Genomic DNA, 25,188 nt, shown 5'->3' with positions numbered 1-25,188 from the left:
AGAAGAGCTTGAGTGTTTGAGGAACGAATCATATGAAAATGCCCGAATTTACAAGGAGAAGACTAAGGCATTCCATGACCATCACATTCGGAAGAAGGACTTTAAAGAAGGAGATGAAGTCCTCCTCTACAACTCAAGGCTCCGATTTATGCCTGGCAAGCTCCGTTCTAGGTGGGAAGGACCTTTTAAGGTGAAAGAAATGAAGCCCTACGGAGTGGTGGAATTATTTGATCCCAAAAGTGAAGCAACTTTCAAGGTGAATGGGCATAGAGTGAAGAAATATCATGGTTGCAAACCTCCAAGGGAGCTAGAGGTGTACATATTGGAGGATGCACCAAGTAGAGTTGAAGCTTGAGAAGAGGACCGTCCAACTTAAGGACGCTAAAGAAAAGTGCTTGGTGGGAGGCACCCACCGTGGTAAGATCTTCCTTGTTTATACCATCTTGTAGTATCTTTAATTCCTTGAATTTTATGATATTTTGATGATTGATTGAATGCTTAGGGATGCTAGCTTTGTTGATTCTGTTAGATAGGTAGAATGTTCATTTAGATAGGTTATGAAAGAGATAAAGAAAACACAAAATTTTTCTTTGAAAAAGAGCACCGACGCGCACGCGCACAGTGCGCGCAAGCGCACAGTGCGCGCGCGCACCGGTTGCGAATTTCCATTTTCAGGCCAAAAACCCGAGAGTCAGGCCAACTTTGTGCCCAACTCGCGCCAGGCACCCACGCGTTCGCGTACATGCCGCCTGCGCGCAACATTGCCAGTTGACCATCGACGCGCAAGCGCACAGTGCACGCGCGCGCCGATGGGGCTTTGTGGAGTCTCTGGTACATTTTCCAGAGAGTTGTGCCACGATTATGCCAACTTTATGCCGAAACTGACGCGCTCGCGCATGTTGCGCATCCGCGCGCATGCCTCCCTGGGTCACCCTGGTATAAAAACCAGAGACTTGAGCCAGGTTTATGCCACTTTTGTGCCTGGGGCACAACTCCTCTCGCGCGCGCGCGCCACTGCCGCGCACGCGCCCTCAGTTAGCACCTTCACGACGCGTCAGCGCATCTTGCGCGCGCGCGCCATCTGCGCGAATCAGTTTAATACTTCGCGCCGTTTCACTCCTTTCTCACTCACATTCTCTTCTTTTTCTTTCTTAGTTCACTCTTCCCCTCTCTTCATCATTTCTCTTCTCTTCTTCTTCTTCCACAACCCACCACCATTGTCTCCGGCCACTCACCGGTAACAACCACCTTTTCCGGTGGCGCTACACTTCTCTTATTTCCTCTCTCATCTTCACAAAAGAAGATTCAACCTTGCTTTTTCATACTCTTCAAGGTTCAACTTCTTCCTTTCCTTTACGTCCACTTTCCTTTATGATATTTCTTTTAATCAATTGCTTCTTATCATCTTACTTTGTTTCTCTTTTGCTTGATAATGATATTTCTTGTTTTTGTTTACTTATTTGTCCTCTCTTTTCTTTGTTTATCCATGGATGTTGAACTTGAACTTAATTTGCATTACTAGATCTTTTGTCACTCTTTTACCATTGTGTGATGTTTATGTGGTGATTGATGTTCTATTTTGGGCTTTAGATTGGTTTAGTATTTCATAATTGCTCATTGCTTGATTATTGCACGCCAAGTGTTCGAGGAAATGCACAACTACCATTTTGGCTCATTTTAGTCTTACACTTTCAAATTGGTGCTCCATCCTCATTCACTTGCTTCCTCTTAAATGCATTAAGTCTATTTATGTACTTAAGGTTCATACTTGCCAATTCCATATCAATTGAACATGACTTGCTTTTACTAAGGATGCTTGAGACTACTCTTCTTATGCCTTTGCATGCCTTACCTTCTCTTGCATCACATGCCAAATGATATAACCCTTGCTTTCATATTCATCATGGGCATGACAAATCACTTGCATGTTTTCATCAATTTGTTTCTTGGGTTTAATGTTTTCCTTCCTCCCCTTTCCTTTTAGGATGGCCACCAAAAAGGGCAAGGAGGTAGCTTCGAGGAAACCGGCCGCAAAAAGGGTGCCCCAAGGATCAAATTCTAAGGCGCGTTCTTCAATAGGAGCCAAACCTTTATCAAAGAACGGAAAGACACCCGCTCCTATTGATGAGGATAACAAGGGCAAACCGGCACGAGACTCTTCAAGGTTCCCCAACCGCTTTTGTGAACTCAAGTTCCCTTCCATAGCCGTAAGGAACTATCATCCTGAGCATTTGCTCGCTCCGCCGGACAAGATTGCTCCTTATATTCTACCCGTATCGAAAAGCGAGGATGGGAGTTTCTTTTGAGGAAACCAAGGGAAATCAACCTCTCTTGGGTGGAAGAATTTTACACCAACTACCACCTTCCCTCTCTTCAATCAGTATACATGCGCCGTAAGCACGTCTCAGTTTCAGAAGAGGCTATTCAGCAAGTACTTAATGTTTTACCAGTGTCAAGTGCCATGGATGGCTACCAAAAAATTCTACGTCAGCGTGAAGAGTATGGATTCGATTGGGACTCGATACTCCGAGTCGTTGCTGAGCCAGAAACTTTTTGGATCCAAGTAATTATGCATTATTACTTAAATGCTAATTATAGTATAATTATAATAAAGATATTTTTATAAAATAAACTTAAAAGAGAAAATATTACATTCATTTTGGCGAAAAAATAGATTCATGAGGAATCGATATCTCACTTCCATTAGTCGGGGAAAAACTCAGTTTTAGTATGTTAAGTATATATATATATATGGTCCTGCATCAATTGGGCTTTGATTGAATTTCATCTATACCACTAATGGATTGAGAGAGAAAATGACATCAAATCATCAGAGCAAGTTGATATTTAGTTTGATCTCCTTTCTGTATTTTGTATCACTTCAAGACTTTGTGATATCTAAGAGTCTAAAAAAAAAAGGGAGAAATCTAAAAACACCACATACATAAAAAGTATTATGATAGGAAGAACTAGAACCTAAATTTCCTTAAACTAGTTTACTTATTTTTCAATTCTTATTGATATTGTTAGATTTCTTGTATCACATAAACCTAAATCAGGTATAGCATTCTTTTCTTGTGAGAGAACCCAAATTACATTCTATAACTAGCTACTTTAAAAATTGGTGTAACTAAAAAAAAACAATTAATTTGATAGCAGTTTAATTTTGACGTGTTAGCTCTCATTAGGTCAAATTATAATTAATAAAGATTTTTATGGGGGGAAAAAGTGCATTATATGGCCATTTTGGTTTCGCTCAATGCCTAGTACATGGCAATCGCAAGTCTTGCTTTGTGCTTGACTTAATTGAGGCACAATGATTAAACAAAGAACAAGGATCAACTACACCAGGGTGATGCAAAAACTGCTTCAGCCACATAGAAACGGTTTGTCACGCACGGCACAGATTGGCAACCTGGGGATTTGCAAGTATTAGAAATAACGGGAAGGATTTGTTACTCCATCCTCTGCTTTGGGGTAAGGTACTTAACATTTTAAAATTACAAAAAGATTCCTAAAAAAGTTTTTATTATTGACTTTCTCCTTCCATCTTTTTAGATTCTTCCACCATAACTGTTTTAGAGCCTATGTTAGGGTTATTTATCTCATAGTTGTAGAATATGAATTTTTAAAATCCAAACCCGGAATTGCGGCCGATCTCCTTGCTTAACTTACAAGTAGTATGACCAAGTCATATTTTTAGGGCATTTCGTACTCTTTACTAACAATTTGACTTGATCCGTGCTAGATTTAGATAAGATTTTATTATAACAGAAATATTTTGTAACAAAAAAAATTTAACCAAATTCAGCTAAAATTTATTTTATTTAATATTTATTAATTGCTGTAATAATTAATAAATACTAAATAAAAAAATTCTGACTATTTTTTTTTATCTCCTTAATATTATCGAAAATTTGATCCTAATTTTATTCTTATTGGGATCATGATTTTAAGATGGATCATCCTAGATTAGACATTATCTTAGCTAGGCCTAATTTTACGACGAGACTGTAACACGAATTTACCTTTGGCATGGCATGTTTTCTTTCGAATTCCAGAATAGTCAGTTTGATGGTACATGCAACACAGACAAAAATAGACATGGATGATGGATAGATAAGAATAACGCACATCACCCTCTTTACTTAAATTGAAGGAAAAGAATATGCTTCAATAGCTTAATTAGCTTCTAGCAGACAAGAGGAATAAACATGTCCACCACTTCTATACATACACTCTTTTCGCCAACCTCCTCCAAAAGTAAAGATAAGAAAAAAAAAAGGAAACAAAAAATTAAATTCGCAGCTGGTTCCACACATACATAAGCCCTTGAAATTCTTTAAATGTCAAATGAATTTGAATTTTGGACTAAGGCGCGGTCTAGAATATAATCGATGGACCAAACACTGAAAATACTGTTAGAACTATTATTCCCCATCTTTCAATTAATGATTTTAAGCCTTGTGATCCACTGCAGTGAAGTTGGTTATTATGATACGTGCATACATTTCGTTTCCTGCAGCAGAAAATTAAAAGTCATCTAAGATTTTGTTCAGTCAAGATAGCGTTAACACTGATCTACTAAAAATTTCCTACTTTAGTTTTCTTAACCAATTTGAGTTTACCTATAACACTAAATCATGTTCTCTTTTATGCCTCATCAACAACAATTGGTATATTTAAAGTTTTATTTATTATTAATTTGGTGATTTTATATGTTCCATTTGAATAAGTGTTTAATTTTTATTGGTGAAATATAAAGATATGATACTTGATAGGTAATTTCGATCCATTTTAACCAATGTTATAATTTTTATTATAAAATATTTAATTAATTAAGATTAATGGTAAAAACTACTAAAATATAAATGTTTCTGAAGCACTCGATAATATTTTAATATTATATGCTGATAAAAAGTTAAAAACAATTAAGCATGATCTGTAAAAGATCTTTATGAGAATATTTTACTAAAATACAAATATTAAAAAAATGTCTTAGTATTAAAAAAAGTGTATTACAAATTTGAAATTATTTATTCGAGCTTTTTTAACATTTCTTAAAAAGGTTTTTCTAGCTTCTTTTCTCTTTTATTAAAATTGTTAACTATCACTTTATGGACATTATAACGACTTTGATAAAAAAATTAATTTAACTAAGATAGAGATATTTTTATGTAAAAAAGAATAATTAAAAACAATTAAATAACATGATATATTTGAGTAAAATATTTAATATAATAGGTAGGGATGGACCTAGAGGGGGTGAGTAGTGGCATCGACTCCATAAAATTTTAAAAAATTATACTTATATATAAAATATGTGTTTAAAAATTAAAAAAATATTATATAATTTAGTAATTTTATATGTATTATTTTTTATTATGTGACGGATTTATGTTTTAATTGTTTAATTAACTAATATTTTTTGTTTAACTAATTTAATATCATATCCTTAAGTCTTTGTACCTTTCAAATTAGTTTTTATATAATAATCTCTATATTTTTTTAAAAAAATTATTTTTTTATATTAACACATTTAACATTTATATTATTATATTAATAATGACTTACGTAGTTATATTTTAGTAATTATATTATATACTTTAGATATTTTTTTCTTGTAAAAAATATTCATTTTTTTAATTTATGTTGTTAAAACAAAAAAAAATTTATAAAAACATCTTATATCTTATATTCTATAAAGATATTGTGTCTTTCAAACAATTAGTAATTTATAATTTATTTTCAAATTTTTTAAAATTTTTAAAAGAATTAATTTTAATTAATAAAATATTTGATAATTTTTAACTGAACACGCTATAATTTAATAATATATTATTGATATATCTTGTTATATTTTTTTATATAATATTAAAAATAAAATTATAAAAAAAATTTGTAATTATTTATATATATATATATTGATAAATTTTTTAAAAATTAACTCTAATAACTATATGTTAATTATTTTTATAGAATAAAAAAAAATCTAAAATTCGGCCAATATCAAAATTTCTGCATTCACCCTGATTGATAGGTATAACGTCTTAGATTTATTTTCATGTAAATATATCTTATGAATAACCACCTTCGTTTTATAACTGTATAATAAATGCATCCAGTGTACCAACCTGGAAGAGCAGAAGGCTATAACATAATCAGTCCCAGAGCAAGTGAAGATACTAGTTGGATCATCATAAGCATAACTATAAGAAGTAGGGCACGCTTTCTTGAAAATCTTTGAATAATACGTAGGCTTGCAAGTAACTGGGTTCCCATAGTTCCCTCTGCAGCAATACTCATCAGCATTGAACACATCACACGCACTCCGGCAGCCGACTATCTTTCCGTTCGCCTTCAGGGAAAGTTCTTTGGGGCAATCGGATCGAAGGTCGGAGTCACACCCTGCTGTCGAGCAGTTTCCCTTTCCATTGATCGGCTTAACCGATATTGGCACGTTGAAACCGTCGACAAGGCTGACATCGTAGAAGTCCACTGCTGCTAGTGTGAATTCTGCTAATGAAGCAGGGGTTTTCCCTGAAGCCGAGCATTTCAGGGTGTCGCCGCACGCTCCTGTTAGGCACTTACCGTTTCCATTCGTGTCGAAGTTGCAGCCAGTTCGAGCCCAAATCCTACCGCTCCATCCGACGGGAGCCGTGAACACCCTGGATTGGCCTGGTTTTAGAACAAAGCCTCCTCCGTTGAAGACATCTCCAGGTGTAACTGCTGGCCACAGTGTCTCCTTGCAATAGTTAACTATGGTGAATACTCTAGCCGACTCCGATGTTCTTTGCCCTGTGTCCCACAAAAGAAAATCGAAATCAAACAAAACATTTAAGTTTGTACATGTATACTATAAAAGAATAAAAAGAAGTGTGCTTAGTTTGAATCAGGTACTTTAATTAAGTGAGATAATGTTAAAACTTTATTAGATCTAACCAAAAGTATTTGATGCTGCCTTTTATTTATTTATTTTTCACTTGCATGGTCGTATCAGGAGCAACAATCTTAGTGCAAATTTTGCTATTTTTTATTCTTTAATGAAAATGACTATGTTTCAAACCATTATTACCTGAGAAAAATATTGCTAGAATCAAAGAAATTGATAAAATCAATTGATGAAGCGAGGCCATATTTGTGTGCCTAATTCTCGGTTACAGTATATGATTAATTGAAGGGTGTGAAATGAGGTACCGATATAAAAGGAGGGAGTGTAGAAAGAATACGTGAGGAAAGAAGGTAGAAAAGGTATGAATTTAGTGAAAGGAATTGGATTATTCTTTTCCTAGTACATAGATACAAGTTTGACGAGGTTCGATACTTGATTGTTCATGCACTTTCATATGTCATCACAGTAGACATTTGATGAATCTGACACGTGGCAAAGCTCTTGAACTTTGTGTTGTCCAACTCACAAAGAGAAAGTCTAGGACCAGCACTTTTTGTTAAAATCTCACAAAAAATGATTAATCTTACACCATTAGATTTTATCTCATACCATTGAAAATATTGATGATGGCTAATTGATGGCTAAACATCACAAATTCTGTTGCCCCTTAGCACTCCTCACTCACAAAATTTAATGTTTGAATAAAAGTTAGTAGTTGACACGTGGCAGGCTATGATTAGATCCATGATTAAGATTTGCGGTTTTGTTAGTTATTCTATGAAACAACTAAACATGCCATTGATGGTGCGGGGAGTCATCTAAAAGGGAGATAAGATGGCGTACCATATACACTAAATCATACAATGTATTCCAAAATTTTGATTTTAGATATTAAATTAGCTTAAATAAATGTTTAATCCTATAATAATATATGTTTTTAATTTTGATCTTTATAATATTAATACAGAAATGATATTTGCATACCAAAAATCAACTATAAAATTAGTTACTATTATTTATATATAAATACATATATAACTTAATTCATTTTTAATATATATTTTATATTTTAATTTACGTGTATTACATATGAATAATTAATTTAGTGGCTTATTTTTTTTACACATAATTTATTGATATTAGTATTGTGTATTATATGGGATCTGTTTCTATTTTTGTTCTTGTTCTTGTTTTTATTTGGTATGTTGCATGAAAGGTGTTTATTGATTATTTTAGCTATTTTTATTTCTAAAATCAAGTAAAATGAAATTACGACGTACAAATATATTTTGTTGAACATTTTAACAAACACAAAATTAAAAATGCTATTTTTTTTTTTTGTTTTTAGCATTGTATCATAGTTATTAGAATTCTACCAAATAAGACAGTTTAATTAAAAAATTAATGAATCGGTAATATGTGTTATTCTATTTTATTTTTATACTAAATTTGTAATTAATTCAATCAACTGAATCAAGATAGGTAGAAATAGTAAAATGAGTTGAACCTGTTGAATCGACTCACTAAGCTCGATAAAAAGACGAGTCGAGTTAAGATTTAAAACTCAATAAATTAAAAAATGTTGAGTTAAGAAATTAACTAACATAAATGATGATGACAAACATTAGATTATTGGGTTAATTACCCAATTAGTTTTGATTATTTTGGTTGAGTATTGCAGGCCCAAATTCATCATTGTAGCAGCCCAATATGAAACAAATGAAATCTGCTGGTTGGCTACAAAACAATAAACAACCCAAAAGGAATCAAAGCAATGAAATCAGATGGGCCAAAGAAATCAAATGGGTTGCATGAATGATATCTGATCCACGCCCGATAGCAAGCGATTTCCTCCAATTTGCTTTCACCAAAAGCAACGTTCACCTTTTTTCCTCTTGGTTAGAAATCAGAGAAGTGAGAGAGAGCTTAGTTCCTAAGCTATTCACCAAAGAAGCAAGAAAGAGAAGGTTTAGCAAAAAAGATTGAAATCTAATCACCCACATCAATTTGTATCAAGAGTAGTCAAAAGCTAAAGGTGATTTATTTCCTTCTACATGCATCTCATTTTCTTCTCTTCATATTCAACTCTCTGCCACTCCAAATTGGGTTATATGGGAAAGATGATTTCTGTTCAACACTGCTGTGAATCTATGGTCAAAAGTGTGTCTTGGGGACCAAGTAGTGTTTTAATGGCTAAGATATGGGTTTACCATTGAAAATATTTGTTTCTGCTGATTCTGTGGCTTTCGGTCAACAAAGAAGGTCAGAACCACAGCTTCTAATTTGGGGATTAATTGGAAAAGTGACATGGTGAGTTGGTGAAGCACACAACTCGAGGGTTGACCTAGGAGAGAGCAACTCAGCAACATGCAAGGAGATACAAAAGAATATTTTTCATCATTCTAAAGCTAAGAAGAGATAACTAGTGTTTTGAGGTTTATGTTCTGAGAAGAGTTCTTTGAAGAAGTCCATCAACTTGGATAGTGCTTCCTAGTCAAAGGAGCATTCCGGCAGAATGAGGAACTAAATAAGAGACAAGCAAATATGGTTTATCACATAGCAAAGAGGTTGTTGAAGCATTAATCTCCTTCATGTTTTACAGATTTTATTTTTCTTTTCAATGTTTATCTTTCTATAATTTCTTGAGGTAAAAGGCTAAATGAGAGAGTCATTGAAAGAGTCTAAGAGTGGAAAGAGGTAGAGAGATACACATGAGTGAAAAGCCTAGAGTGATTTTAGATTTCTTTAGATTGATTCTGTGTCTTGTATCTTGTACATGTGAGGTACCCCTTTCTTAGTTGGGTAAGCACTAAGTGTGAAGAGTTAGGTATTAGCATAGCCAAAGTCAAGTTAGGTTAGAACTTGAGAGTGAAAGGATTGTGTCAATCCTGTGGAATTGGTGTATACAATACTTTAACTATAGTGGAAATTCCACCACTGTTGTGGTGGAGACTAGATGTAGGTTGCATTGCATAAGGCAACCGAACCAGGATACATGATGATGTCAGCTCATTTCTTCCCTGCTTTGTTCTATTTTCTGATATTCATGAGACAAAATGAAATTATCTCATAAATTTTCTGCTGCTGAGCTCAAACAGATTCAGTATGAAAGTTTGTCTTAAAAGGGTTATTTTATTAAAGTTAAAGAAGGTCATAGATTCAACTCTCCTTCTCTAAGCCTTCCACAACCTTCAATTGGTATCTAGAGCCAAGGTCTCAAGAATCAAGCTTCACCGCTTGGAGAAAAGGTCCAATGGCGAACAACTTGGGCACAACCACAGTTGCCTGTTAATAAACCCCTATTTTATGATTCATCTTGTGCTCAAATTGAGTGTTTTTATCAGTTCTTCACCTGCTTATTCATGTAAATTTCATGGTTTCACTTTTCTTCCTTATTTTATGATATATATGAAAATATGTTTCCTATGCTTTAAAATTATTAATTTTAATTATCCTTTATTACCATTCGATGCCGTGATCTGTGTGTTAAGTATTTTCAGGCTTCATAGGGCAGGAATGGCTTAGAAGACAGAAAGGAAACGTACAAAAATGGAAGGAAAGCACAAAAATGGAGTTTTGAAGAAAAGGCAGCGATGCGAACGCATGGACGACGCGGACGCGTGCCTAGCGCAAAATGGCATCAACGCGTACGCGTGGACGACGCGGACGCGTGCCTAGAACAGAACACTATCGATGCGCACGCGTGACCAACGCATACGCGTGACAAAGAAAAACTCCAAACCACGCGAACGCATGACCTGCGCGCACGCGTGACAGACGCCACGTGCAGGAACCTGCAGAAAATGCCCTCAGCGATTTCTGGGCCGCTTTTTGGCCCAGATCCAAGTCTAGAAATACAGATTAGAAGCTATAAAGTGGGAGAATCCATCCATTCATAAAAGAGATCAATAACATATAACTTTCATAATTCATAATTTTAGGTTTTAGATGTAGTTTTTAGAGAGAGAGGCTCTCTCCTCTCTCTCAAGTTTTAGGATTAGGATTTCAACTTCTTCTCAGGTTCAATGTTCCTTTAAATTAGGATTCTTATATTTTCATTTATTTCATAGTATTTTTCCATTTAAATCTTATTGTTTATTTAATTGCTTCCAATTTTATTTCAATTATCATCTCTACCCTTTTATATCTTTAATCCTTATTCAGAGTTACAATTGGAAAGCTTTTATGACATTATTAATGCAAAGAGTATTTTTCTATTTACCTCATTATTTGTTTGATTATCTTCAAGTATTTATTTATTCATTTATTATGTGAAATTGGCATCCATGTTAATGGAGTAGATTTTTCACTTGACATGGGTGTTGATTAAGAGGAGACACTTGAGTTGGAATGCTCAAGTGCTTAGTTAAAAGATACATTGTTGCCTAATTTTGTATCTACTAACGCTAGACCTTCCCAAGGGAAAGGACTAGGATTTGTGGATAAGAGTCAGTTCAATCACTTGACTTTCCTTTACTCAGTAAGGGTTAACTGAGTGAAAATAACAACCTCTTTACACTACACTTGAGAAGATTCCAACAAGGATAGAACTTCCAATTAATCACACCCCTGGTCAAGGCTTTTTAATTAATTATATAAATTCTCTTTTTAATTTCTATCGCTTTAAATTACAATTATTTATTTTTCTGTTCTCAAACTCAAAATCTTCTCAGAAAAACCCATAACCAATTCCTTGAGAGACAACCCGAGGTTTAAATACTTCGGCTATAAATATTATTGGGTTTTGTTACTTGTGACAACCAAAGTTTTTGTGTGAAAGGAATTCTTGTCGGTCTAGAAGCTATACTTACAACGGGAATTTATTTGTGAAAATTCTAGATTGCGCGAGAGTTTCGTTCGTCAAAATGGCGCCGTTGCCGGGGAATTGCAAACGTGTGCCTTATTATTGGTTATTGTAAATATTTTTTTCTTTTACCTATTTATTTGGTTTTATTTTTTGTTTTTAATTTTTATTAGTTATTATGAGTTCTCACCCCCGTCGCTTTGAGTTTGGTTCTAATATTATTGAAATGAATGGAAGCTATAACAGGAACATGCATCAAGGTCAAAACAATAACAGATAGAAGAAGCCACGAGGATCTGATCAACCCTTTAGGCAACAACACCTTCCAAAATACCATGGACAACGATCATCTTACAATGCATGTCAAGACAATAGTTATGGTGGACCCTTTCGTGACAACCAACCCCCACCAAATTACTATGGTCAAGACCCATTCCGAGGTGCGTACCAAGATGATAGATATGGTGGACCCCCTTGTGGTTACCAACAAGCCCCATCATATGCCTATGAACCACCTCATCAGCATAGCTTTGAACCACCATACTCACAAGCCCCCTATCACCATTTACCTCCATATGACCCTATCCCGTATCCACCCCAATTCTAATCCCATTACTCCCAAGAACCACCACTTCTCTATGCACCATGTCCATATCCATCGACCGAAGAATCAAAGGAGCAACTCAAGGAAACAGTGGAAAAATTTCATGCAACCCTTCACCAAATGGAGCAAGCGATCAATCGATTACCTTCCAGATGTTCGGACACTCAAGGAACCCCCATGGCTTCATGTGGACAATCTAATAAAGAACGTAGCATGAAGGAGATACTAGAAACTCCAATGGACAGTAAGGAGCATGACTTTGTACTGGAACAATTGGAGGAAGCTGAAATTATCGAAGAAGAAGAATTGGTTGAAGACTTAGGAGACGCTGAACCTCCATGGGAATCCAGAATTGTGGAGAATTCCATCAAGAAACTTGCAATTGATGCTAAGGAGGATAATGCACAGCCCCCAAAGCAGGTATCTCATGAAGAATTGGACGGAACAACTCAAGAAGCGAGTTTCCTTGATAATGATAATCACAAGTCAAGTTCTCCTAGTAATGAACTTGCATCCGCAAGTGAATTCTTTGAGACTGAAGAATCTTCCCCAAATGAATACGAAGATGATGCGGAGGTAGACTTTTCTCAACCTCCAACTTATGACTTGAGTGATGAGGAAGACATCGAAGACTTTGATCAAGACGTAGTTGCAGTTGAAGAATTTTGTAAGGAAATGGAAGAATTCACAGAAGAATACAAGGGAGTAGAGCTTGCAAAACCACTAGAAACACCTTTTCCAAGGCCATTACCATCCAATACAAACTTCAAGTGGGTAAAATCCTTAGCCTTTATCTTTACTTTTCTACTTGAATATCGTTTGCTTGAAACAGATAGCCAGCTTAGAGCTCTTTGCGGCTTTAAGAGTAAAAGAGAAATGGTTCACACTCAGAGCTGGTATGCAAGATTCAATAAAATTCCACACTTCAATTTGAGGTATAAGGATTGGTTTCGAGTTTAATTGAACGGGTCTTGGAAGATGTTTGGTCATCTTAGTGAGAATTCAAATTCCGTACCGCCCGGTTGGAACAATGTAGATAAAAGCGAAAGCGGTTACAAAAGCAAGGTTTGGGATCCTGGGATTCATTCTGACAATCAACACCCGTGGAGCCTGAAAACCTGCTTTGATTTGCTCAAAGGTTTTACATGCCTAATTTGGGATACTGGAGGATATTAGAACTACAAAAGTTGGTGGAGATTTCTGGATGAGTTCAAACACAAGCCACCATAACAATGAGCTCATCAAAACGTCCAACTTAAGGACTTTAACTAAAGTACTAGGTGGGAGACAACCCACCATGGTATGATCGTTCCTTTTTAATTTTTATTTTATTTCGTTTTGTTTATTTTTAAGTTTTATTTTATTCTATTTTCATTGAACCTGGAATTATTCATAGCATCCATATTAGCATTGCATTTTGCATCCTGCATATTATAAAAAAAAAAAAGCACCCCCATGCGTGGGCGTCGATTGCAAATAGGCATCAAAATCCAACGCCCAGAAAGTTGGGCTAGAATCGTGCGGCTGTTGTGCGTTAGGCACAAATTGGGCCACGCGAACGCGCCAATGATGCGGTCGCGTCACTTTCACTTCACACACACCACGCGAAAGCGTGGGCGACGCGTACGTGTCGCGTGAATATTATTGCCCCCCCTAAATGGAAACAGAGAGTTGCACCAAAACGACACTGGAATTGTGCGTTTAGCACAATTTTGAGCGACGCGTACGCGTGCCCCACGTATACGCGTCACTTAAATTTTTTCTCAATCACGCGATCGCGTCAATAGCGCGTTCGCGTCAGAGCCCTTTTTCACCTCAACCACGCGATCGCGTGACCCACGCGTTCGCGTGAAGTCGAATCCACTAAACACCACCCACGCGAAACCCTAACCCATTTCGCGTCACTCCCCCCAATCCCCCTCTGCACTCTCTCTTCTCCACTCCCTAACCACCATACCATTGCCATCGCTGACCAAGAACGCCGCCCCCGCCGCGCCGTACCCCTACCACCGCGCCGCCCATACAGCACCCCCTTCCTCCTCCCCCTTCTTCTTCCCTCTTCCCTCCCCTCTCCCCTCCTCCCTCCATGACCCCAGCCCCATACCCGAGATGCCTCAGCGTCGTCGCCACTTCCCAGAACCTCCGGCCAACCACCATGCCCCCAAACCCTTCCCTCCTCGCCCCTTCTTCTCCTTCCTTCCCCCATAACCCCCTTTCACCCCAAACCTCTACTGCCGTGCCACCCTGCTGCGCCACTGAACCGCCGCCGTGACCGCCTCTCAGCGCCGCCAATTCACCACCCCCACCATCTCTCTGATTCCATATTCCATACCTCTGCAAACCAGGTTCCGCCGAACGCCGATTCCATTCCCAATTTTTAGTTAATCCCGAATTATTTTTTTCGTATTATGTTCAAATTAGGATAGTTAGAGATGCATGATTGTAGTGGATTTTAGGTGGTTAGGTAGCTAGGATGTGGTTAGTGGATTTAGGCCTGATAACTGCGCTGTTCTTGTTAATTGTTTAATCTGTTTTGCAATTTGAATTTGTTGTGATGTTAATGCTGTTCATATGCTGCTCTTTACTATTCTTTGATGCAGATTGAGTTTGTTTAATTTGAATTCATGTGAATTACTATTTGTTACTCTTTTCTGCGCTACCTTATTATCATATGAACTTTTTTTGCTGTTATTTATTACACGGGAATGTCTAATTTTTAGACGAAATGCTACCCAATTTTTTTTAGCAAATTGTTTCAACTCAACCACCATTCATGAATTAGTTTTGGAAATTTTAAGTTTGCACTAATTGTTTTCAACCAAAGCAATTCATGAATGCACGGGCTAGCTTTCTTATTCTTTCTGATTCCCTTATTTGATTAAATCAAATTATTGATGATTTAACTTTAATTTTGCAATTCTTTTCTATGATTGGTCATCAATTATATGCAATATTGACTTGAATGTGAGTTACTTGCTATTCAAATTTGTGCAATTTTAGTTAATTGGAAACCAAAACACCATGCAACTTACTTTAACTTCATTTTTAACTCTTAACTACTTTAACTTTCTAACTTTCGTATTCGCTTTCAACTAACCACTTTCAAACCACTTCAAGGCATGATTTTGTTTTTTCCTGATTAACAACAATTCTGCACATCATATATTTTGGATTGTGATTTCTATTCTTCAACTTTTAACTTTCCTACAATCCAAAATTTTACATCAATTTAACTCAATTCATGCTTATATTGCCACTTTATTCCTCTTTTGCCCCTTATGCTTCTATTGATATATTCCTAATTGCTTACCTGTTTTCCTGCTTTAGTTTCTTAAACTATTTTCTGGAACTTCTGTTTTCAGGATGTCTGACCTTAAAAGCAAAGGAAAAGGCAAAGCCACCACTGGCAAAAGGAAAAGAGGAGAATCCTCTACCTCTATTTTGGATATCCTCCATGACGATTCCTGGCGGAAAAAGAATTTTACCCCGCAGGAAAAGGCCGATCAGTTGGTGACTGCCAACAGATACTGTGAGCTAAAGTATCCAGTTTTTGCCACTTCCAGGAACCTATACCTGGAAAGGATCCTCAAAATTCCAGAAGAACTCAAACAATGCACTTCAGAACAAATTAAACAGAGAGGTTGGTTCTTCTTGAAAAGAAACTTGACTGAAGTCAACTCATCCTGGGTCCGAGAATTCTACTATAACTACTTCAAAACGTCCCTGGATGCAGTACAGCTTCGAGGCAAGCATATTTTGGTTACTGAGGAAGCCATTGAAGAAATCCTCCAACTTCAGCCAAAATCAGATCAGCCAGATGGTTACTAGAAAGCTGAAGAGGATATGAGATTCATGAGATTTGACTGGGACGCAGTCAAGAGGACTATAGCTCTTGATCCTACTGTCCCATGGGTCATGGTCAAGTCCACAGTGGCCCCAAAAGGAATAAAGATTATCTACCTGAACGATGAGGCTCGGCTTTGGCAGCAGATTCTGAGTAACTACGTGATGCCGAGCACTCATGAGACAGAGGTGCCAGCTGCTATGATTACCCTCATCTGGTGTGTGATGGAGGGAAAGGACTTATATCTGCCCCGCTTCATCCGGTATTACATGGCCAGAGTCCGTGTCAGAGGCACCCTCCCTTTCCCATACTTGATCACTCAGCTAGGCCGCCGAGCTGAGGTGCCCTGGGAGCTAGCAGATGAGAAGCCAACAGCCGCAGACTGCAAGAAGATCATCCCTCACAGTAGGATGTTTCAGGCTTTGGGCTACAGACCTCTATTTCTCAATACTTTTTCTGAGGCAGCCACATCTTCCGCTGCTCCTTCAGCCCCTGCTGCACCAGCCACCACCACTGCACCCTCACCTGCTCCCGAGCCCATTTATCACCTCGTGCACCGACTCTTCGCACGCTTGGATCGTATGGAGCATCGCAACAAGTGATGCTATGAGCACTTAAAGTTGATGATCCAATCCGACAGTGACATCCCTTCCGAGCCTGACACACCATCGGAGCCATCTGATGCGGAGGCGGACGATCATGAGGAGGAGGCACATGCAGAGGCTGAGTAGGCAGGACCTGAGCAGGCTGTGCCACATCATGAGGAGCCCCATCAGATAGAGCCCGCAGATCCATAGATCCCTCTACAGTCAGAGCCTCCACTTTAGCAGGCAGACCTTCCGACCCTCATACAGACTGCAGAGCCTCAGACCACCACAGAGACACCTACAGCACATCCTTCCGGAGATGACACTTCTTCACACCCAGCTTGAGTGAGCATCGAGGACGATGCTATTATTTAAGTGTGGGGAGGCTGCCATCTCTGGCGAACTTTATTTTGGTGAACCACTTTTCAGACTCTCTTTTATCCTATTTTGTTTATTTTCTGTATTTTTATTTTTATTTTTATTTTATCTTATCTTATTTATCTTTCAGTACTTGCACATTTTTCTTTTGCTGTATTTTTACTTTATTTCTGCATTTTGCACTTTGGTTTATATATATATATATATATATATATATATATATATATATATATATATATATATATATATCTTAGATATTTAGTTTAGTGGCACTTTTAGCTTATTAAGTTGTGATATAGAAACTACGGATTAATTAGCTTAGTTTACCCTTTTAGCATACGATAACTTGGTTTAATTGAAAATAAAAGAGTAAACTAGAAACTTTAGTATAACAGAATCACAACAGTCCACACACCTTATATATATATATATATATATATATATATATATATATATATATATATATATATATATATATATAGCAATAAATGTTGGTTAATTGACAACCTTTTTCAAGGAAAATACTAAACTTTATAAAAGCCATTCAGAGATTCACATTGAGTTGAATGGAACTTCTTGCTCTCCACTTGCATGACATACATAACTGATATATGGTTTTTGAGCCAGAGAACACATAACCCGTGAGTTTTTGAGCTTAATTGTATGGTTATATTCAACCATAAATTTCATTCCTGTGTGTTTCGCCAATCTTTTCTATGCTTGTAATCTTTACTTTGTTTCAATCTATATGTCCAATATAGAATGTAGATACATACCCACATATGATTGAGTCCATTGCTTGTTTTGCTCACTTACCCCAAATAAGCCTACCTCCTACATCACCCTTGTTAGCCCCCTTGAGCCTTTTAATCCCCTTGTTCTATAACCACATCACTAGCCTTAAGAAGAAAAATAAATTAAAAATCCCAAGTGTGGGGAAACGTGGGAACATGGGTTGATAGGAAAGTATTAAGTTAATAAAATAATTAGGAATTTGGGAGCATGCTCATGTGAAACCAAAATAATTAAAATACCATGTGCACTGAAATTATTGTGTTTATGTTTCAAAAAAAATCCTTTTTAATTAATAAACAAATAAAGGGACAAAATTACCCCAATGATGAGTTTAGTAAAATCAATGCACATGGAAGTAAAACCAAAAATTGGTACATGAGTATGTAATACAAAAGTGAAAAGATTGGGAAGACCAGGATAACTTTAAATTTTTATAGAGAATGTATATGTTAGGTGAGATCTTAGACTAATCAGGGATTCAACTTATAGCTCACTTAGCCTTATATATATATCCTCACCTTTACCTTGGCCCCATTACAACCTTGAAAAGACCTCATGATGTTTGTATGTATACATTATATATTTGTTGATTGGTTAGATGAAGAACAAAGTTTTAGAAAGCATGAATAGAAAAGAATAGAGTGATTAACCCCAAACACTGAGTGAATAGAGAGTAAACACAAATCCAGTGAGGGTTCAATAGCTCATCTCCATATATCCAGATTTAATTATTTAATTATCTTGCAAGTTTGTGAAATACTTTAACCCAACTCAATTGTGAAAGTGCTTTAACATGATTTAGGCTTGGCTATATGATTCCTCGAAAATATGAAGCAATTTAACCACATGTAAGCTCTATATATATAGGTGGATGATAATTAAAATTGCATGATTCATTTAGGTAGCTTGCATTTAGAATAGATTGCATTGCATAAGATTCCACCATTTTACCTTTACTCTTTTCTCTTGGATTTAGCATGAGGACATGCTATTGTTTAAGTGTGGGGAGGTTGATAAACCCCTATTTTATGATTCATCTTGTGCTCAAATTGAGTGTTTTTATCAATTCTTCACCCGCTTATTCATGTAAATTGCATGGTTTCACTTTCCTCTCCTTATTTTATGATATATATGAAAACATGTTTCATTTGCTTTAAAATTATTAATTCTAATTATCCTTTATTACCATTCGATGTCGTGATCTGTGTGTTAAGTATTTTCAGGCTTCATAGGGCAGGAATGGCTTAGAAGATAGAAAGAAAATGTATAAAAATGGAAGGAAAGCACAAAAATGGAATTTTGAAGAAAAGGCAGCGACGCAAACGCATGGACAATGCGGGCGCGTGCCTAGCGCAAAATGGCATCGACGCGTACGTGTGGACGACACGGACGCGTGCCTAAAGCAGAACACTACCGACACGCACGCGTGACCAATGCGTATGCGTGACAAAGGAAAACTCCAAACCACGTGAACGCGTGACCCGCGTGCACACGTGACAGGCCACGTGCAGGAACCTGCAGAAAACGCCCTCAGTGATTTCTGGGCCCCTTTTTGGCCCAGATCCAAGTCTAGAAATACAGATTAGAAGCAATAAAGTGGGGGATCCATCCATTCATAAAAGAGATCAACAACATATAACTTTCATAATTCGTAATTTTAGGTTTTAGATGTAGTTTTTAGAGAGAGAGGCTCTCTCATCTCTCTCATGTTTTAGGATTAGGATTTCAACATCTTCTCAGGTTCAATGTTCCTTTAAATTAGGATTCTTATATTTTCATTTATTTCATAGTATTTTTCCATTTAAATCTTATTGTTTATTTAATTGCTTCCAATTTTATTTTAATTATTATCTCTACTCTTTTATATCTTTAATCCTTATTCAGAGTTACAATTGGAAAGCTTTTATGACATTGTTAATGCAAAGAGTATTTTTCTATTTACCTCATTATTTATTTGATTATCTTCAAATATTTATTTAGTCATTTATTATGTGAAATTGGCATCCATGTCAATGGAGTAGATTTTCCACTTGACATGGGGGTTGATTAAGAGGAGACACTTGAGTTGGAATGCTTAAGTGCTTAGTTAAAAGGAACATTGTTGGCTAATTCTGTATCTACTAACGCTAGACCTTCCCAAGGGAAAGGACTAGGATTTGTGGATAAGAGTCAGTTCAATCACTTGACTTTTCTTTACTCAATAAGGGTTAGCTGAGTGAAAACAACAACCTCTTTATACTACACTTGAGAAGATTACAACAAGGATAGAACTTCCAATTAATCACACCCCCGGTCAAGGCTTTTTAATTAATTATATAAATTCTCTTTTTAATTTCCATCGCTTTAAATTACAATTATTTATTTTTCTGTTCTCAAACTCAAAATCTTCTCAGAAAAACCCATAACCAATAATAAATACACCTCCCTGCAATTCCTTGAGAGACGACCCGAGGTTTAAATACTTCGGTTATAAATTTTATTGGGTTTTGTTACTTGTGACAACCAAAGTTTTTGTGCGAAAGGAATTCTTGTCGGTCTAGAAGCTATACTTACAACGGAAATTTATTTGTAAAAATTCTAGATCGCGCGAGAGTTTCGTTCATCACCTGTACTCTAACTGAAGGTCAGTCATATAATAGGCCACCCTTCTTCAACGGGAAGAACTATGCCTACTGGAAAGAGAGGATGGGGATCTTCATCCAATCCATTGACTACAACATATGGAAGATTATTGTAAGCGGTCCCAATATTTCAACAAAAACAAGTGTTGATGGAGTGGTAACTCCAAAAGAAGAAGCTGAATGGAATTATGATGACAAGAAGAAAATGGAGCTGAATGCTAAAGCCATCAACCTTCTTCACTGTGCTATCAGCTTTGAAGAGTACCGAAAGGTGTCTAGGTGCAAGACCACCAAAGAAATCTGGGAGAAACTCCAGGTTACACACGAAGGCACTAAACGAGTCAAAGAAACGAGGATTGATATGCTGCAAAAAGTGTACAAGATGTTTAAATGAAGGATGGAGAAAGCATTGATGAAGTGTTTGAGAGATTCTCAATCATAATCAACAACCTTGATGCTATGGAAACAACCTACTCAGAACAAACCCTAGTGAAAAAACTCCTTAGAAGTCTCACAAAGGAATGAGAAACCACTGCCACTATCCTAGCCGAGAGAAATAACCTAAGCCCTATAACCTATGATGAGCTGAGAGAAAAACTCCTTGCCTATGAAGCCACACACACACAAACCTGGACTCAAAGAAAAAGGAAATATTTCTAAAGTAAAAAATAGAATCAAAAGAGAGTGAGTCTAGTGAGGATATTTTAGATGATGAACTTATATTTTTTGTTAGGAAACTTAGAAGGATAATGAAGAACAAAGGCAAATACAAGGGTTCAAGCTCAAAAGAGTACAAGAAGGACTTGAGCAAGGTGACTTGTCATCATTGCAAGGAGGTTGGACATTTTAAGTTCAACTGCCCAAAGCTTAAGAAGAAGGACAAAGGGAAGAAAGAAAAGAAGAGAGTGCTCATGGCATCTTGGGAGGAACTTGAGAATGACTCGAATGAGGAAGAAGATTCTGAAGGTGAAGATAAAATCTGCTTCATGGCTGGTAATAATCATCTTGATGAGGTAAATTATTATGACTTATCCATAGATGATTTACATGCTATAATTGATAATCTCACACTAAATTCCTCAAAACTGTTGAATAAGTACACTAAATGCAAATCTGAAAAAGATATGTTGAAAGCTGAAAATGATTTTTTGAGAGAAAAGGTGAAGAAAACTGAATGTGCTTTGGATATTTTTGAGGAAAATAGATTTCTAAAATCTTAACTTGAAAAATTAAAAGGAAAGCACTTTGTGGATCCTTCTCAAGAGCTTATTGCTAAAAATGAAAGACTAAATTAAATTATTTAAAGGCTGAATGGTGACTTAGCGAAATTTGCTCAAAGTTCTAGTAACTTGGACAAACTACTTGCAAGTCAAAGAACTTTGTTTGAAAAATCTGGTTTAGGTTATGTAACCCAGGAAAGTGCAGTTTTTAATGATTCCTCTATGAAATTTGTGGCTTCTTCATCAAAAAACTAAATCCAATTCCAACAAACCTGGTCTTAGATATGCTCCCATACATGAGGAGGAATTTGATGAATTCTACAATAGTGAAACTGAACAATCATCAAAAACCGAACCTACATCAAATAGGTCAGGTCTGGGATACATTTCGAATAATGAGGTTACTTTCAAAAATCTACCATTTTACAACAAAACCTCACATTCGAAAGGTCCAAAAGCTTTCAAAAATTATGGTTGGAATGCTTTTGCAAAGAGGAACAATTACAACAAAAATCAGTTTGTCAAAAGAAATGCACCTCCTCCAAAAACCAGAAAATTTCAGTCCTTTAATCATTTCCAGCACAATAACTCACCTCAATTTTAGTGATATGCATCAAAAAATCATTGTTTTAACTGCAAGAGATTTGGTCACTCATATTCACAATGTTTTATTGAAAAAAGAATTGTAGGAAACCAAATTTACAATGTTGTTTGTGATTTCAATGCAGTTGGGCAACCAAGATGGATTACCTTCAAAGGATCCAAATTAATTTGGATACCTAAGGTTACTTGAAGTTTCTAATGCAGATTTGCCTAGCATCCTAGAACAAAAGGGATATGTGGTACTTGGATAGTGGATGCTCAAGGCACATGACTGGAAGGTCACCTTTCTTCATCAAACTAAACAAGTATGATGGAGTTTTTGTGACCTTTGGAGATGATGGAAAAGGTAAAATAGTTGCAGTGAGAAAAGTAGGTAATAACAACTCTACTTTCATTGATGATGTCTTTTTGGTAAATGGCTTGAGGCACAATCTTTTGAGTATGAGTCAATTATGTGATTTGGGTTTATTTGGTGACTTTCAAAAGACTTGAATGCTGTGTTGTAAATGAAAAGACCAATGAAGTGCTTTTTATTTCTAAGCGTTGTAATAATGTGTATGGACTTACTCTTGTTGAACTAAAATATCAAAATGTAGCTTGTTTTCATTCTAAATAATCTGAAAAGTGGCTATGGCACAAGAGATTGGGTCATGAAAGTATGTTTCAAATAAATAAACTTGTCAAGAAAGGTTTAGTAAGAGGTCTTCCTTTGATAAGGTTTGACAAAGACATCACTTGTGATGCTTGCCAAATGGAAAAACAAACAAAAATTTCATTTATATCAAAAGAAGACATCTCTACTAAAAGACCACTTGAGTTGCTACATATTGATTTGTTTAGTCCAACAAGAACTCAAAGCTTAGGTGGTAAACATTATGGTTTAGTGATTGTGGATGACTATTCTAGGTTTGGTTGGGTTTTATTTCTTGTACACAAAAATGAAGCATTTTCGGCCTTTGAAATATTTTGCAAGAAAGTTCAAAATGAAAAGAATTTAAAGATCTCTTCTATAAGAAGTGACCATGGAACTGAATTTGAAAACCAATTATTTGAATCCTTTTGTGAGAAACTTGGAATATCTCACAATTTCTCTTGTCCAAGGACACCACAACCAAATGGTGTTGTGGAAAGAAGAAATAGAAGCATTCAAGATATGACAAGAGCTATGCTTTGTGAGAGCAATGTTCCAAAATTCCTTTGGACTGAAGCAGTTAACACAGCTTGCTACATTTTGAATAGAACTATCATAAAGAAACTTTTAAAGAAAACCCCTTATGAACTGTGGAAAGGTCACCCTCCAAACTTGGACTACTCACAAATCTTTAGATACAAATGTTTTGTTCTTAATAACAAAGATAATTTGGAAAAATTTGATCCAAAGGCATATGAGTGTCTATTTGTAGGATATTCCACAACTAGTAAAGCATATAGAGTTTATCATCAAGATGCTAGGATTATTGAAGAGTCCATACATGTTACTTCTTGTGATACTAACTTAGTTCAAAGTATTTTGGAAGACTGTGATGCAGGGATTCAAGCTCAAAAGGATGATGAAACTGCACAAAATCATGAAAATGGAAATTCTGGACAAGTTGAAACAAAAACTGCAGCTACTGAAAATTTAAGAGACAATTTCGTTTTGTCTCATGAATCTGAAGGAGATCCTGAAACCATCAGTTCCCTTAATCCCTTGGTGACTGAATCTGCCTCCAAGTCCACCAGACCTCGTGAATGGAGATTCTCAAAGAATTATCCTGAGAAATTTGTCATTGGGAATGTATCTCATGGTGTTAAGACTCGGTCTTCAACTAGAAAGGTAAATGAAGAATCAAACATGGCTCTTCTCTCTCAAATGGAGCCTCAGAATGTTAAAGAAGCCCTTAATGACCCTTTCCTGGGTAAAGGCAATGGAAGATGAGCTTCTTGAATTTGAGATGAACCAAGTGTGGACATTGGTTCTAAGGCCAAATGAAAAGAAAGTGACCGGCACCAAGTGAATATTTTGGAACAAGCTAGGAGAGGATTGTAGCATTGCAAGAAACAAAGCAAGGCTAGTGGCACAAGGATATGACCAAGAAGAAGGGATAGACTTTGATGAATCCTTTGCCTCTGTTGCCCGAATGGAAGCCATAAGACTTCTCTTAGCTTATGCTACTTTTTGTGGTTTTAAATTATATCAAATGGATGTGAAATGTGCATTCTTAAATGGTGTGATAGATAGGGAAGTGTATGTGGAGCAGCCACTAAGTTTTGAAAATAAAGAATTTTCCAACCATGTTTCAAATTATCAAAAGCTTTCTATGGTTTGAGACAGGCTCCTAGAACTTGGTATGAGAGACTTAGTTCTTTCCTTTTGAAAAATAGTTTTCAAAGAGGCACCACAGACACAACTTTATTTATCAAGAATTCTAATGATTCTTTCATTCTAGTCCAAATTTATGTTGATGACATTATTTTTGGATCAGCCAATGAATCCCTTTGCACTGAATTTAGAAAACCCATGACAAGTGAATTTGACATGAGTATGATGGATGGACTTATTTTTTTCCTTGGGCTACAAATTAAAAAAACTGAAAATGGAATTTTTATTCATCAAGAGAAGTATGCCAAGGAACTAGTTAAGAAATTTGGTATGGAAAACGCCAAAACCCATGGAAACTCCCATGCACCCTAATTCAAAATTAGACCAGGGAGAAACTGAGAAAGATGTAGATGAGACTAGGTATAGAGAAATGATTAGATCTCTTATGTACTTAACTTCCTCTAGACCGGATATTGTGCAAAGTGTTGGAATGTGTTCAAGATTCCAATCTAAACCAAAAGAGTCTCATCTTTCTACA

General features: G+C 36.2%; 1 protein-coding gene across 1 annotated transcript; it reads right to left on the bottom strand.

The window, feature by feature from the left end:
* Positions 1 to 4,116: 4,116 nt before the first annotated feature.
* LOC112742031 (pathogenesis-related thaumatin-like protein 3.5) lies at positions 4,117 to 7,215 on the bottom strand. Its single transcript, XM_025791244.3, has 3 exons — positions 7,076 to 7,215; positions 6,135 to 6,798; positions 4,117 to 4,519 (listed from the first exon to the last, which is right to left on the bottom strand). The coding sequence occupies exons 1-3, from the start codon at positions 7,134 to 7,136 to the stop codon at positions 4,384 to 4,386; spliced, it is 861 nt and encodes a 286-aa protein (XP_025647029.1). The 5' UTR covers positions 7,137 to 7,215; the 3' UTR covers positions 4,117 to 4,383.
* Positions 7,216 to 25,188: the final 17,973 nt, after the last annotated feature.

Source organism: Arachis hypogaea, chromosome 14 (genome assembly GCF_003086295.3).
Source record: "Arachis hypogaea cultivar Tifrunner chromosome 14, arahy.Tifrunner.gnm2.J5K5, whole genome shotgun sequence".
In the NCBI taxonomy this organism is placed as follows: domain Eukaryota; kingdom Viridiplantae; phylum Streptophyta; class Magnoliopsida; order Fabales; family Fabaceae; genus Arachis; species Arachis hypogaea.
This window is presented reverse-complemented; position numbering and strand designations above follow the sequence as displayed.